At 42.5% G+C, this 13,805-nt stretch overlaps 1 protein-coding gene across 1 annotated transcript; it reads left to right on the forward strand.

Moving 5' to 3' along the window:
* Positions 1-1,236: 1,236 nt before the first annotated feature.
* Positions 1,237-11,497, forward strand: NFKBID (NFKB inhibitor delta; the record flags this gene model as incomplete). The annotated part of the gene is made up of 8 exons (XM_082009940.1): positions 1,237-1,307; positions 2,012-2,165; positions 2,766-2,912; positions 5,198-5,249; positions 5,661-5,827; positions 6,166-6,282; positions 10,834-10,998; positions 11,426-11,497. The coding sequence occupies 8 exons, from the start codon at positions 1,237-1,239 to the stop codon at positions 11,495-11,497; spliced, it is 945 nt and encodes a 314-aa protein (XP_081866066.1).
* Between the last annotated feature and the right edge of the window lie 2,308 nt (positions 11,498-13,805).

The following is a 13,805-nucleotide window of genomic DNA, read 5'->3' on the forward strand; positions in this document are numbered from 1 at the left end:
TTCCTCTGTGCTGTAGTCTCCCAAGCACACAGGTGCACACATTTTCTTTATAGCTTTCTGATTTTCTTTTCTGGAGAATGAGTAGCTTTACTTTTTCCTCTGATGCAACTGTGAATATTATTGTTGATGTTCCGAAGTCCATGCCACAGGCAAACCTATTTGCAGGAGATATATCCCCTTCTAACTCTGTTTATTGTTTTCTTAATAAACAAGGGACTCGGCTGGTGAACACAATTTCTCTGGGTTTTTCTGCTTTCTAAAGCCCAGGATCCTTACGTGATTTTATTATTTGCAAGACTAACTGCAAAATAATTTATTGCACTGTTTATTACCTGGTGTCCAGCACTCCAGTTGCCACCCAGGCAATATTTCAAGTGACCTACAGTTTATGCCTGAGTGAGGTTTGCAAGCTCAGGTCAAAAGTCTTGAGGACTTTCAAAGCATATTTTATTATTTAATATTGACAAATCTGGAAGACATAAGCAATCGATCATGTAAGTGATCATAAAGTCGTTTAAAAATAGCAGTAGTTCAGGTGCGTTGAAATTAGTGGCTTACATTTGCAGAAAAACCCAGCAAAGAAATTAAGGAGCTTAGTTCACCACTGCTTACTCCAGTTGTATGAGTACAAAGACATTCAGTAGGTAAAACTGGGATAATGCAGTTGTGAATCAAGCCTGTGGTTGCTAAGATTGCTTTTAAATTTCTTTCACTCCAATGTATGTAAATTCTGTGTGTGAATATGAAACAATGATGAACTGTTTCCGAATTTCTTTCTGGGTTGTTCTGGTTAGAAAAAGACAACACCTTTTTCAATAAAGCTCTACAGTAACTTTCGTATGCCTAGAGTGTTTTATTTCCTATCCAAAAGCGTAACCCAGCATTCGTTTAGCAATCAATTAGTTCAATAACATATGTACAGGCTAGAACTACAGATTAGCTGTTAGACTTTCTGTTAATTTTGCACATTAAGGCAGACTAAGGAGGAACTTCATGATCCAAATATGGCCTGGAGGCACTGTTTATTCAATCTATCCTTACTCACAGAAACAAGTCTGTAGTTAAGATGTTAGTCCAATCACTATTATCCTCTATTGGCATTCCTCGGGCTGTGTGGGTGTGCAGCCACAGCTAACGCTGAGCTTGGCTGAAAACCAGACTAGCCATAAAGTCACATTTCTACTTCCTGAAATTGCAAGGTCTGGCTCTGGGGTACAAAATTACCTGAGGAAAGAAATGACTGCCTACAACCTGCTGACTAGCAAGTATCAAATGTTGCTGTCTGGAGCAAAACAAGCCTGGGGCCTGTAGGATGGTCTTCTCCTCCTGTGCAGAGGGGAAGTGCAAAGCTACCTGTGCATGCCTGGTGCCCTTGCAAATAGGACCTGGGGGAATGGAACCCGTGAGTAGCTCTGTGTGATTCGCTCCAACTCCAGCCATACAGCCAGGCAACCAAAGTGAAGCAGTGAAGTGTTTTCCCCGTCGCTAAGGGCCGTGTCACCAGCAAGCCTGTAAATGCTATGGGCTGTGACAGCTTTTTGTCTTATGCACAAGCTAAGGACTCAGTCCCTCTCACCAGTAGTTTTGATAAAAAAGTAGAGCTTAACAGGCTGTTTAGAAATACACCATTTAGAAGAGTCTGTTTGTAATCCCAGATGGTGACATAGCACCGATGCATACAAGGCCCTATCACCCCAACAAGTGATACATACATACAATGTGGTACACTGGGACCAAACACTAGGCTCTGTGGGGGACTTAGATACCTCCCAGCACGAGGGCGAATCTCACCTGAAAGAAAGTGCTGAAGTGGAAAGGAAACAACATGTCAAAGCTCAGGAGTGCTGAGGGCTCTTGAATGCTGCAGTTATTTTGAGGTAGGAAGCCCTTTCTGTGGGTGTGGGTGTGGGTGCTTTCAAGGTCAAACCCTTTGGGGCTTATGGCATGGTTTTGTGGAACACTGGCTATAAAACCCCCAAAGTGGCTATACTGTAAAACTGTTTGCTCCCAGGGTGGTTCATGGCCAAGCAGTGATTGGTGTCTTTATTTACTGTCTTAGAATTCTACATATTTATGCAGCTAAAGGTATGAGGGCGTATACATTGGCAGCTGCAGAGCGCATGAAATTGCTGCGAAGACTTGATGCCAAGGAACACAGAGGAAAGGTAATACAGTTCACTTTCTCCTGCAGACAGTGATGTTTGAGACATGGGCTTTGCATGACTGAGAGCAGCTGACGCCCTGAAAAATCCAGCTCTGTCTCTCTGTTACTGCAAAGGAAGCCTTGGGCTTTGATATGCCTTGCTTATCTGGCAGGATCCTAAAATTAGGTGGGATGAGAATGGGCTTTTTCTCTTTTCAGCCCATAGTTCATGAAATGATCTAAGACAACACTGGTCCGGGGAAATGTGTATGTTGCCAGTAGTCTCTGAGGCTGAAGGTTTTATGAACAACAGATTTATGCTACAAACGTTGCACTGACATAAGCACTGTTTCAAAAATGCTGGACTTTGGTTGTCATCCAAATTAGGGCTGAAGAACCCTAGACGAAGTTCAGCAGGAGCCGGGAAATGCCCCCCATCTTGTGATGCCATGGGTCCTAATATGTGGGATTCAAAATCTGTCTGTGAGCTGTCTTTGGTTTATGTGCCACAATCCCTGGGATTCTAGATACCATTCAGCCCAGACTGCCTTTCCCTGTTCTTTGTTTTATGATAGCATCTGCTTGTATACTCACATTTTATATTCTGTGCTGCTATTTTCAGACTCCTCTGCTGGTGGCTGTCACTGCCAGGCAGCCAGCTATTGTCTATGATTTGATCCAGACAGGAGCAGATGTCAACGCTGTAGACAACAAAGGGCAGTCAGCTTTACATCTTGCTGCAACATATGGGTATGCCCAAGTTCTTCAGGTAGGAAAAGTTTTTATGGTTTTAATTGCTAGCAATTTAAACCTACAATAAAGTCTCAATATTGGTGTCTTTAAATAACTGAAGGCAAGATGTCAGTAAGCAATGAAGACTGACCAAAGTCTCCTTTTCCGTTGTGTTAGGAATTGACTTCCCAGGTTATTCCTGTTTTAGGACTACACTTGCAGTTAACATCAGCCTCCTGTTACAGAGGAAATGGCTTTAGCAAATCTGTGGGGGAAAATAAATTCTTTCTGCAGATCATAGCTCTAAATCTGCTGATGGCAGGCCAGGCAGAGTGGGCTTGCTCTGGCTTGAGCCCCAAGTGTTGGAAGGCGTTCCCCAGAGACTGCAGGCAGTAGTGGGGTGTGAGGAGAGGGAGCAATAAGGCCAGTGAGAAACACCTTCCCTGATGTTGGTGTCATCAAGACGGGAGCAACGAATTATGTCCAGACTCAAGCCAATTGAAGAGAGAGAGCAGATGTGACCCTGTAGACAGAGCCAGCACAGGAACAGCCTTCAAAATGAGACTCATTTTGCACATTTTATACAAACCCAAGATCCATTGAGGAAGATTTTCCAGGGTGTGAGAGAAACTAGACACTCCTGTATGGCCAGAATCTACTAGAATTTCATGACTTATATGACCAGATGTTCGCTTCCCTTTTGCTTCACCTCTTTCTGTAGACAGGGTCTACATCTAAGTTGTGTGCTAGCCAGACTCTAACAGAGCTGAAGAGCAAATTAGCACATTATAAAAGGCACTGTGGGAATTTTTAGACGGTATTACATAGCAGAGATAAGCGTTCTGGAACACATCTCTTAAATGCTTAGCTATTGGCCATAAAGTGGAATTAATACAACGCACTTTCCTTGATTCATGTAAGGACCGAATATAGCCAACTTCAATGCAGAGCTTCATTGCAGCAGCCCAGCTGCTGCTGAGTTTACCTGAGGGCAGGGCACAGGGTCCTCTGAGAATGTGTCAGTGGAAGTGCCAGGGGGTACCTGGCATGCTGGCAGTCCGTTTCCAGTATTCATTAGCTTTGCCTTGCACGAGCCCTGGGTTAAGTCGTGCGCAGGGAGTTAATGTGTAACGTTGCGCGTTCTTTGGAAAACAGGTGTTTCATTCAGTGGGGAAAAGTGCTTTACATCCAGATGGTTCCAACAAAGCCTCCCAGAGTGCCTTGTGGTGGTTTGTGGTTTGTTTTTTTGTTGTTGGGGTTTTTTTCCCCATGACATAACAAGGGAAAACTCACATAGGCTTGCCTCTTGGTGATGTCAAAGCCTTGAAATGCTTTATGTTTTGTTTATTTGTTTATTTTAATTGTTTTTTCTACTAATCTCTAATCATCCAGCAGCTCAGAGCTATTTGTCAATATTTGTCTGGGTATATTATAGTATTGTTATGAAAAGAGAGCACAAGCCCTAACCATTCTGGATAATCCTTCAGCAGACGGATTCTGTCCTGTGCCTTGTCTAACTTGACAGGGTTCTGGATGAGTCACTGCACTGCAAAAATTCTCAGCCAAGATGCTGTAATTTGAACAACTTCCTTTATTCAGTCAAGAGCAAAAAACGCATTATCTGTAATAATATAGACAAGGAGCTACTTCGCTGCATCACATAGAATCTATAATTTTCTTAAGTTAAAGCATTTTAAACTTTTACTCTCCGCTAAATCCAAGCGCTGCTCATCTCCACTATTTCATGCCATTTATAGGCTCTGCATCCCCATTGCTGCAGCCATTGCAACAAGCTGTGGTTTTGACCTGTCACACTGCTGCACATCTGCTGCACATTAAAAAGAAAAAGTAAATAAATCCAGTCTGAGAATTTCCAGTGTCAGCAAACTTCTAGGTAATAAAGTTTGGCTGTACATGTCAAGGAGAGATTTTAATTTATCCTTGCCAAGAATAACTCAGAATAAATATGAATTGGTGTTATTGGTGCCTTTGCTTAACCTAGGATGAAAGCGAGGAGGCTAGCACTCTTGAGGTGAGGGCAGTGATTTAATTTTACTGTTCTGAAGTGAGAACCTAATAGCATACTACACTTAGGTGGGGTTTAGAAAACCAAGGAACACGATCATCTTGTGTAACCCTGAATGTCCTTGTTAGGAAATAGATTCACAGCACTGAAATCTGGTGTCAAATAAGGGCTTAGTTTGTAGTTAAATGATAATTACCTGATTGCTTGTTTGTTTTAAATTTTTGTTAGTTTTGACTGACTTTGGCTCGGACAGTATTCTGCTGAACTAAATTTTTCCATTTCTCTGTTGCTTCTAGGTTATACTGTCACTAGGTTTCCCTCTCGATTTAGAAATGAAGGATTTTGAAGGTAAGACCCTTTGTACAAATATTTTATAGTGGTATTAATAAAATGGAAAAACTGTATCAGCTATTTCATTGGCTGATGCTCATTGGTATTTGGTGGTGTGCTAGGAGGCCAGAGTGGCCTCAGAAACTGCCTGGGGGACAGTCATTGCTGTTCGCTCAAATGGCACAAAATTCAGTGGTGCTGATGATTCAGTGGTGATTCAATGCACAATTGGAACTGAGCATGTGCTAGAGTGCCCCATAAAGTGTCTATACAGCCAATATGGTACCTTTGAAACCAGAGAGGGGCTTGTGCTTTAACAACATGTGTGCAGAGATGCACACTCACTCTCCGCCAGTCCTCGCTTCCTGTCCGTATGTCAGTATCTTTGTTGGGACTGTCGTTATCTCCCTCCCGTTCTTGGTTTTCCAGGCCATACCCCACTCCACTGTGCTGTTCTGTCCCACAACACCCTGCTCCGGGAGCAGGGTTCCCAAACGTTGACAGAGGAGCAGCAGAAAGATCTTCAGCACCGGAGCAAAGAGCTGGAGTCTTGTATCCACCTCCTGGTGGAGACAGGAGCCTCCATCTACAGCCGGGTAAGGAATCAGCTCAGTTATGGGTATACTGTTTGCTTGTACGGGAACTCTCCCCAGCCCTGCCTGATGCTTGTGTTATGCTCAAACTATAGAATTGGAGAAGGAATGAACTGCTGACAGAAGGAACAAGCCTGTTCCCCTTTCAAGTGACTGGTTGCAGAGTTAGTTGATGCCTTTTGGAGTTACTTTCTTGCAGCCCAAAGCAAACACCGGACACTAAGAGGGCCACTAAAGGGAAGGAGATGCTCCACATTAGCTGCAGAGCTGGCGTGGACTTTTCCACGATGGGTTAATATAATGTCTTTCTTATTTTGCTTGTTTTTTCTGTTTTTAAATAGGATGTGAAAAGCAACAAGACAGTTCTTCATTATACAGTCCAGGATGGGAACATCTCCCTGCTCAGATACTTCTTGGAGCTGGATGCTTTCAAGTCCAAGGACTTTGTCAACAACAAGGTGAGTTCGGCCATGCATGGACAGGATTTGTGTGTGCATCCACAGACAGAGGAGATGCATGAGCAGTGTGAGAGCTGTGCTATCGTGGTAGGCTGCATGCAGACAGAGGTGTTAGGAGATCTGTGGGGTCCTGCAGAAACCAGTTATTCTCTTCCCATACATCTCTTTTCTAGAAAAGAGCAACAGTTTCTGACTCTGAACTTTTTTTTTAACAAGAAACTGCATTTTCCAGTAAATACACACTTCACCTGGAAAGCAGTACCTGGCTTGAACTGTGAGTTGTGTCATGAAATGCAGGTCTCTCTCCCAGCAGGCAGAAGCTGACAGAATGAGAGAGTGAGATAACCAGGGAAGAGGAAGGACGTGGGAAGCGGTTACTTAAGGAGGAACATGAACTTTATTACATTAGGCTGAAGATTGAGAAAACGGATCTGCAATGATGCAATGGTTTGCTGTTGGCAGCAACGTAATACTGAAAAATGGCAGTTTAGGGCAGCCATGTACCAAGTAATCTCTCCTGTCAAATATGCCATCCATAGGAAGGATGAAGCTTCTATTTCAGTTAAGGGAGATGGTGGCTCTTTCTAGCTTAGATGTTATTTGCAAGTCTTCTGGCTCTGTTTGTGCCTGCGAGTTTGAGCCTGGAGAATGAAAATATTCACAGGGCCCACCAAGCCCTAACAGCTGCCAGGAACAGTAACAGAAGACAGACATGTTCTGCAGGCAGTGAACCAGTGGCTGACATTGCCAGGCAGGTGAAGCATGGGGAAACCAGCTCTTTGAAGTGTGTCAGCATCCTTGCTGAGCATGTAGGAGTCTATGCACTGTGGCAAGTAGTATGCACTGATTCTGGGGGCTCCAGACCCTGATTTAGGCACCCTGTACATCCCTGCTTACTGAGATGAAGTTTTGCTAACACTGGTTCTTCAGTGCAGGGCTTCCTAGGTGGTATAAAGCAAGCTAGAAACCTTCCTAGTGCTCCTGTTGTGTCACCCATCCCCTTGCTGCCCCATGCTTCACCTCTGAGCAGATACCAAGCAGTGACACTATCTTGCAGATGTATCAGCTTCACCCTTCCTTCTAAGCAAAAATCCTGACATTCCTGTGCCTTAGCTGAGACATTGCTCTTCACCACCAGCCAGTGCTTTGGCTCTTACCTAGCTTCCCCATCTCAGCAGGACTAAGTGGGTGATTTGGGTGCTTCTGCAGAAGTGTACCCTTGAGCAGGAAAGGACAGAGGGAGGGGAGGACAAGGCCAGGGCTCCCAGTTTTGAGAGTGTCAGTGCATTAGCTTTTCATTTCAAGAGTTTCAGTCTCTTAGCCTTGCTTGTACTCCCTAGAGCATCCATATGCTTGTGTCCATAAGACAGGAATTGAATGTTTTCTATCATCTCTGCAGATACTGGGCAGCTTCATGGGCTTTTTTGCCTACAGATTTCTGTTGGACTGGAGGAAACATGTTTTGCTTTGTGTATGTTGGTAATAACACTGAGTTTCTGTCTTTCTGTACAGTGAGGGGTCTTACGCTGCCTTTTCACTACATTCTTTCTGTATCTTTTAAGACCCATTAGGCAGGTGCTAGCTTGTCCATGGGAGTCTGCTGTTGTCTCCTGATCACAATCCTCTGAGAGCTTTCTACTGTGATAGGATCACTTGGAGTCTTCAGTCTTGTTGTTAAGCTGTCTGAGACAGTGAGAAATATGATGGCAAGGTTGTCTGATACCCATCCTGGCTTTTTAGCTCTTCCAAGTATGAAGACGACAAGAAAACAGGGATGCTGGAGTCGATGTTTTGGCTTCCCTGGCTCACCCACTGCTTGCTGAGGTTGTCTCATTCCAAATCCACTTCCTTGTGGATTTCATAACGAGAAAAGCATTGAGGCTTTTCAAGTATTTTTCTCATGAAAGCTTCCTGGAGTCCACATATTGGTGCTCTGGGACATTGTCTCACATAAGCCCTATTAAAGTCAATGGAGAAGCTTCAAGATCAAGCATTGTCAGATTGTCTTGTTTTCTTAGCCTCATGCCTGGATTTGGAAGCTTTCAAGTGCTTCTACCACAAATGCAGATGTGTCCATTTTAACGAGAGTTCCTACAAAGAGTTTGTAATTATCCCTTGACTGTATGGAATGATAAAATTGACAAGGATCTGCTTGTTCAGGGCTTGTAAAAAATGCCTTGTCTTAGAATAGCTGGTAAGATTTTGCTATTTTGTTTTGTGCTTCAATGTGCCTTATGTATCACTGGTAAATAGAACCTGAAAATCATATGTATTCCTTTTAACAACTGAAATAGTAATACACATTGCAATTTGTGTCCAACCATTCCAAGTTCATGAGAAATGTGTGACTGTTTCTGAGAGAAAAAATATACAGCTGCCTAAATGAGACTTCTTGCAGACTAAAAATACCTTGCCTTGTGCATTTGCGTATTAGGTTTTTCTCATTTAAAACCGTTACCAGTCATACCTGACTAGGCAGGGGCACAGATTTCTACACGGTCTGGTGATACCAGAGCTTTTCTGCAACAAATCTCAGCATGCTCCATCCTGCGCCCCCCCGTGGCTCACAAATTTTACCTATGATTTCTGTGCAAATCCTCTTACTGAAAAAGTTGGAGTCAATATATGCTTAAGTACGCCCTTGACCTCAGGACTCTGCTTAATGACAATCGCCATGAAAATAAAGCCAAGCACTACCTTCAGCACTCTGGGAAGGAACTAGAAGAAGGTTTGGAGCCTGGCATGACTTAGTTTGTCTGCTGCAGAGCCAAGATACCTGCAGCCCTCTTTGGTCCATGGTACACAAAGTCACGGAGGGACACAGGCTGCTGGACCTCTGGCTCAGCTGGACGGCTTTCAAAGCACCTCTTTCTAATGCCATGAGTTTGGTCACCTGGGTGGACTTGCACAATCTGAGATGCCTGTTATCCAGGACATCAGTCTGAGCCTCACGTATAACCTATACACTATTGGGTCTGGCTTTCACTTGTGTCAAAGTCTCTTTGCAACTTTCTGCACTTGCAAGTGATTGTAAAAGGGAGTAGTGGCGATGTGTGAAGCACAAATGCGTCTGCTATTGTCGATCCTTGCGTAGCCCATGGGTGATGGGTAACACAGCATAATGTGTTTTGTGTCACTTGGACTGACTTAAATGTTTCCCAGTGAAATAGTTCCTATTGTTTCACCTGGACCTGGATAAATATGCATGTTACATGTCCTCTATCCTTCTGTTACTCAAATAACTCATTGGGTCGCTCCTTACATAAGGGTACGGACGGTACGATTTAGCAGGGGTTTGCAGATCGATTAGGAACGTTGCTGATACAAGACTATTTGTTAGCTGTACCCAAAGCATCAATGCCCACCAATTTGTAGTGCTCTATCAGACTGAAAAAATCTAAATCCACAAATCTCCTGCATGAGCAGCCATACCTGGGAGAAACAGAGCAGGGATATGCCCTCACGTCCCAGTAAGTAATCGTGTGAGGCTTCTTCAGCTCTCATTTCACAAGTGTCCATTTCTAGGACAATTCTGAGTAGGTGGCACAGGTTAGCAGAAGGTTTCTCTTTTTTTATTTTTTCTTTCTTTCTTTCTTTCTTTCTTTCTTTCTTTCTTTCTTTCTTTCTTTCTTTCTTTCTTTCTTTCTTTCTTTCTTTCTTTCTTTCTTTCTTTTTCTTTCTTTCTTTCTTTCTTTCTTTCTTTCTTTCTTTCTTTCTTTCTTTCTTTTCTTTCTTTCTTTCTTTCTTTCTTTCTTTCTTTCTTTCTTTCTTTCTTTCTTTCTTTCTTTCTTTCTTTCTTTCTTTCTTTCTTTCTTTCTTTCTTTCTTTCTTTCTTTCTTTCTTTCTTTCTTTCTTTCTTTCTTTCTTTCTTTCTTTCTTTCTTTCTTTCTTTCTTTCTTTCTTTCTTTCTTTCTTTCTTTCTTTCTTTCTTTCTTTCTTTCTTTCTTTCTTTCTTTCTTTCTTCTTTCTTTCTTTCTTTCTTTCTTTCTTTCTTTCTTTCTTTTCTTTCTTTCTTTCTTTCTTTCTTTCTTTCTTTTCTTTCTTTCTTTCTTTCTTTCTTTCTTTCTTTCTTTCTTTCTTTCTTTCTTTCTTTCTTTCTTTCTTTCTTTCTTTCTTTTCTTTCTTTCTTTCTTTCTTTCTTTCTTTCTTTCTTTCTTTCTTTCTTTCTTTCTTTCTTTCTTTCTTTCTTTCTTTCTTTCTTTCTTTCTTTCTTTCTTTCTTTCTTTCTTTCTTTCTTTCTTTCTTTCTTTCTTTCTTTCTTTCTTTCTTTCTTTCTTTCTTTCTTTCTTTCTTTCTTTCTTTCTTTCTTTCTTTCTTTCTTTCTTTCTTTCTTTCTTTCTTTCTTTCTTTCTTTCTTTCTTTCTTTCTTTCTTTCTTTCTTTCTTTCTTTCTTTCTTTCTTTCTTTCTTTCTTTCTTTCTTTCTTTCTTTCTTTCTTTCTTTCTTTCTTCTTTCTTTCTTTCTTTCTTTCTTTCTTTCTTTCTTTCTTTCTTTCTTTCTTTCTTTCTTTCTTTCTTTCTTTCTTCTTTATCTTTTTCTTACACTGCATTAGGCACATGGCAATACAGCTTTGCATATGGCAGCTGCACTGCCTCGTGACAAGAACCAGAAAGAAATCGTCCAGTTGCTCCTTGACCACGGGGCAGACCCGAGCATCCGAAACTTAGACAATGATCAGCCAATCCACATGGCTCCTTCTGGAAAAGCTGGGTATCAGGTATGTGATCTGCATTGTTGCTGCTTCCCTAACACATCTGTGCACACCACAGCTGTCTGTCCTTACCAGGGGAATAGTGAGGCCAAGTCATATGACATGGGTCTGACACTGAAGTGGTGTAGGCTTGGGGGTTCCCCACTTCAGTAAACCCATAATCGAGGAGCACAAAGCAGCCATTAGCTGGTACTCCTAATACATCTGAGGAGATATCAGTGTATAGTTCTTTCATAATGGCAGCAAATCTCAAGGGATGACCGGGTTTCATGCCTACAGTTATGAAAAGGCTCCTGGAGCTCCTTGTAGTCTCTGATATGTTTTTATCCGTACCTAATATCACATATACATGTATATAAGTGTGTGTATGTATGTATTGGGTGCCTGCATGCAGTTTCAGACAGTATGTTATGAACTTCTACATTTTTGGCAGGTTAGGCATTTGCTGAAGAAAGGGAAAGTTGCATCTGCTTTCATTTCCTGTCACCGAAATGCCAGATCCTAGGCTGCCTGCAGTTTGTGGAATGGCTTCATCTTCAGCTTGCCGATTGCACAAGGCCTCTTAGAGAAACTGTGAGGATGGTAACCAAGGTCCCTGCTCTTAGAATCTTTAAACCAGGGTGAGATGACAGTGTTTCTCAACCTGTGTACCATGAGTGGCATGTAAGGTGCCGGAAGAGGAGCTTTCAAATGGTTGAAAACTTTATTTAGTTAACAAAGAATACTAATAAACCTCAAGCATTGCTCGCAAGCAAGGAGGCAAGCAAAGCAAATGGCTGTTATATAAATAAGCAAATGTTCGGAGTGCAGCCAACCTTTGATTTGGTGGCAAATGAAGCCCACAGTGGTGATGGAACACAAGATGGTAGTTTGGCTATAAAACATTGAGAAATACTAGCCTGGGAAGGCAGGAACCTGAGAGGAGGGAAAAAACTGGATGGAAGAAGTCAAGTCAGACTGAGTCATCATCCATGGCTGTATTTCACCTGAGCGAATGGACATCCGAACTCAAGAGCTCCAAGCAAGGGGTCCTGCAAGCTGCTACTACCCCATTTCTTAGCATGTGTGGAAGAAAGCTGAAGGAGCTGTCTACTGCCACAGTCTCACCCCGCCTCAAGAAAACAGATACTTGTCAGAGCAAGTACATGGGGTAGGTTCTCAGCAGCGCAGGTTCGTGTGGCTTCTGAGTGCTTCCCAGTGAAGGGATTCCTCTTTGAGACATCAGATCCAATCTAAGTCTCCAGCTTTAATGGCAAAGAACAGTCTGGACGCAACTCAGAGTGGGAGCTGAACCCTCACCTGGGCTAATGCCAGTGTAGGAGATGGAGGCTTCCTTTGAATCTTCAATAGCTTTTAGGCATGGACAATGTAGAAAATCTTTGAGCTCTGTGGCCTGTACACAGCAGGGTCAGAGTGCAATGTGGTAAGTGCTCTCCTGTTCCCATTCTTACTAAGAGGGCTTTTTGATAGATTCTTATTCTTTCTGTGAAATGATTTGTGAATTGCTGTGCAATCAACTGGCAACAGTGTCTCTGCCGGGTCAATAGGATGAACGTAGATGCCTGAAGGGAGTGAAAGCCATGTTTTGACAACCCTTTCACAGAGGGTGTCTCATCTTCAGTACACATTCTGAATTATAGTTCACTGATTTCTCAATGTTGTACAAGTTATTTTTTCTAACAGGACTGAACAATAAGATGAAGGGCAGATATCTTAAATCACTGCAGTAACTTCCTTGATCACCCACTGACTAGCTCAATGGGATGGGGTTTTCTAAAGTGCTTGTCAGTCTCACAGACCTGGACTGTTTAACAACTCTTTAGCAGACTTGAACAAAAGCTCTTAAGAAATGCAGAGATCTTCTCAACTTTCTCATCCCTCCTCTCTGCTATTTTGCTATGCTTCTCAATACATCGTATCTACAAACCTGCCAATATCCACTGACAAAAAAAAGCAGACATGTATTTGCATATGTTTGCATAAATTTGCATGTGTCTGGGGCATAGGCCAGAAAAGCATGTGCTTTCTTACTTTGAAGGGATGTTATAACAACCCCTGAACTGAGTGATAACTGCATTGGTGAGTTACTACTGTGTGTCAAGACAAAATGGTCAATAAAATATCCATTTCTTGAACTTGCTAGCAACAAAACTGTAAAACTGTGACCAGCATGTGGCATGTGGTACACTAGGGGAAATGTAAAAAGCTTTTTGCCATCTAAAAATGTCTATGAGATGACAGAAGACCTTTTGCATCAAGCGAAAAAAAGACATGAGCTGTATTCTAGAATGGCTTATCTCTTTATTGTTTCACCTGCCTGCTATTGGATATTTAATACAGACTTAATACAGTGACTTGTAGTCTGTAAACAATACCATCTCCAGAATATCGGGGAAAATATAGGTCTGGGGAGGGATGGATGTGGCTTCATTCAAAGCATCACCCCAGCAGACTGTGTTACTCAGAGCTGATTGATTAGATTTACAGAGGGAAGATCCCATGACCGACCCAGGAAGGATTCATTCTCTCTACAAGCACACCTGTGTTCAGCTTCCCAAAGCTCATGTATTAGAGGCCTGCTCTGCAGACAGCCATAATCAACAAGCTGCGCATATTGTCTTTGGACTGGATCCACGAGACAGTTGGAGGCTGCTGCTTCCCCATGCATGTAAAGCACCTTTCCCTTTCCCTGTCAAGCCAGCCAGTTCCTGGCCCGTGTATCACGAAAATCCATTTTAAGGCTCAAAGGTGGTCTGAGTGTTAAGTCTTCTGTGCTGGGGTGAATTTCATTGATTTAAGCAGTATCTTAGTTC

The sequence above is a fragment of the Phaethon aethereus genome, assembly GCF_964289735.1.
Source record: "Phaethon aethereus genome assembly, chromosome: 23".
NCBI classification, from domain to species: Eukaryota; Metazoa; Chordata; class Aves; order Phaethontiformes; family Phaethontidae; genus Phaethon; species Phaethon aethereus.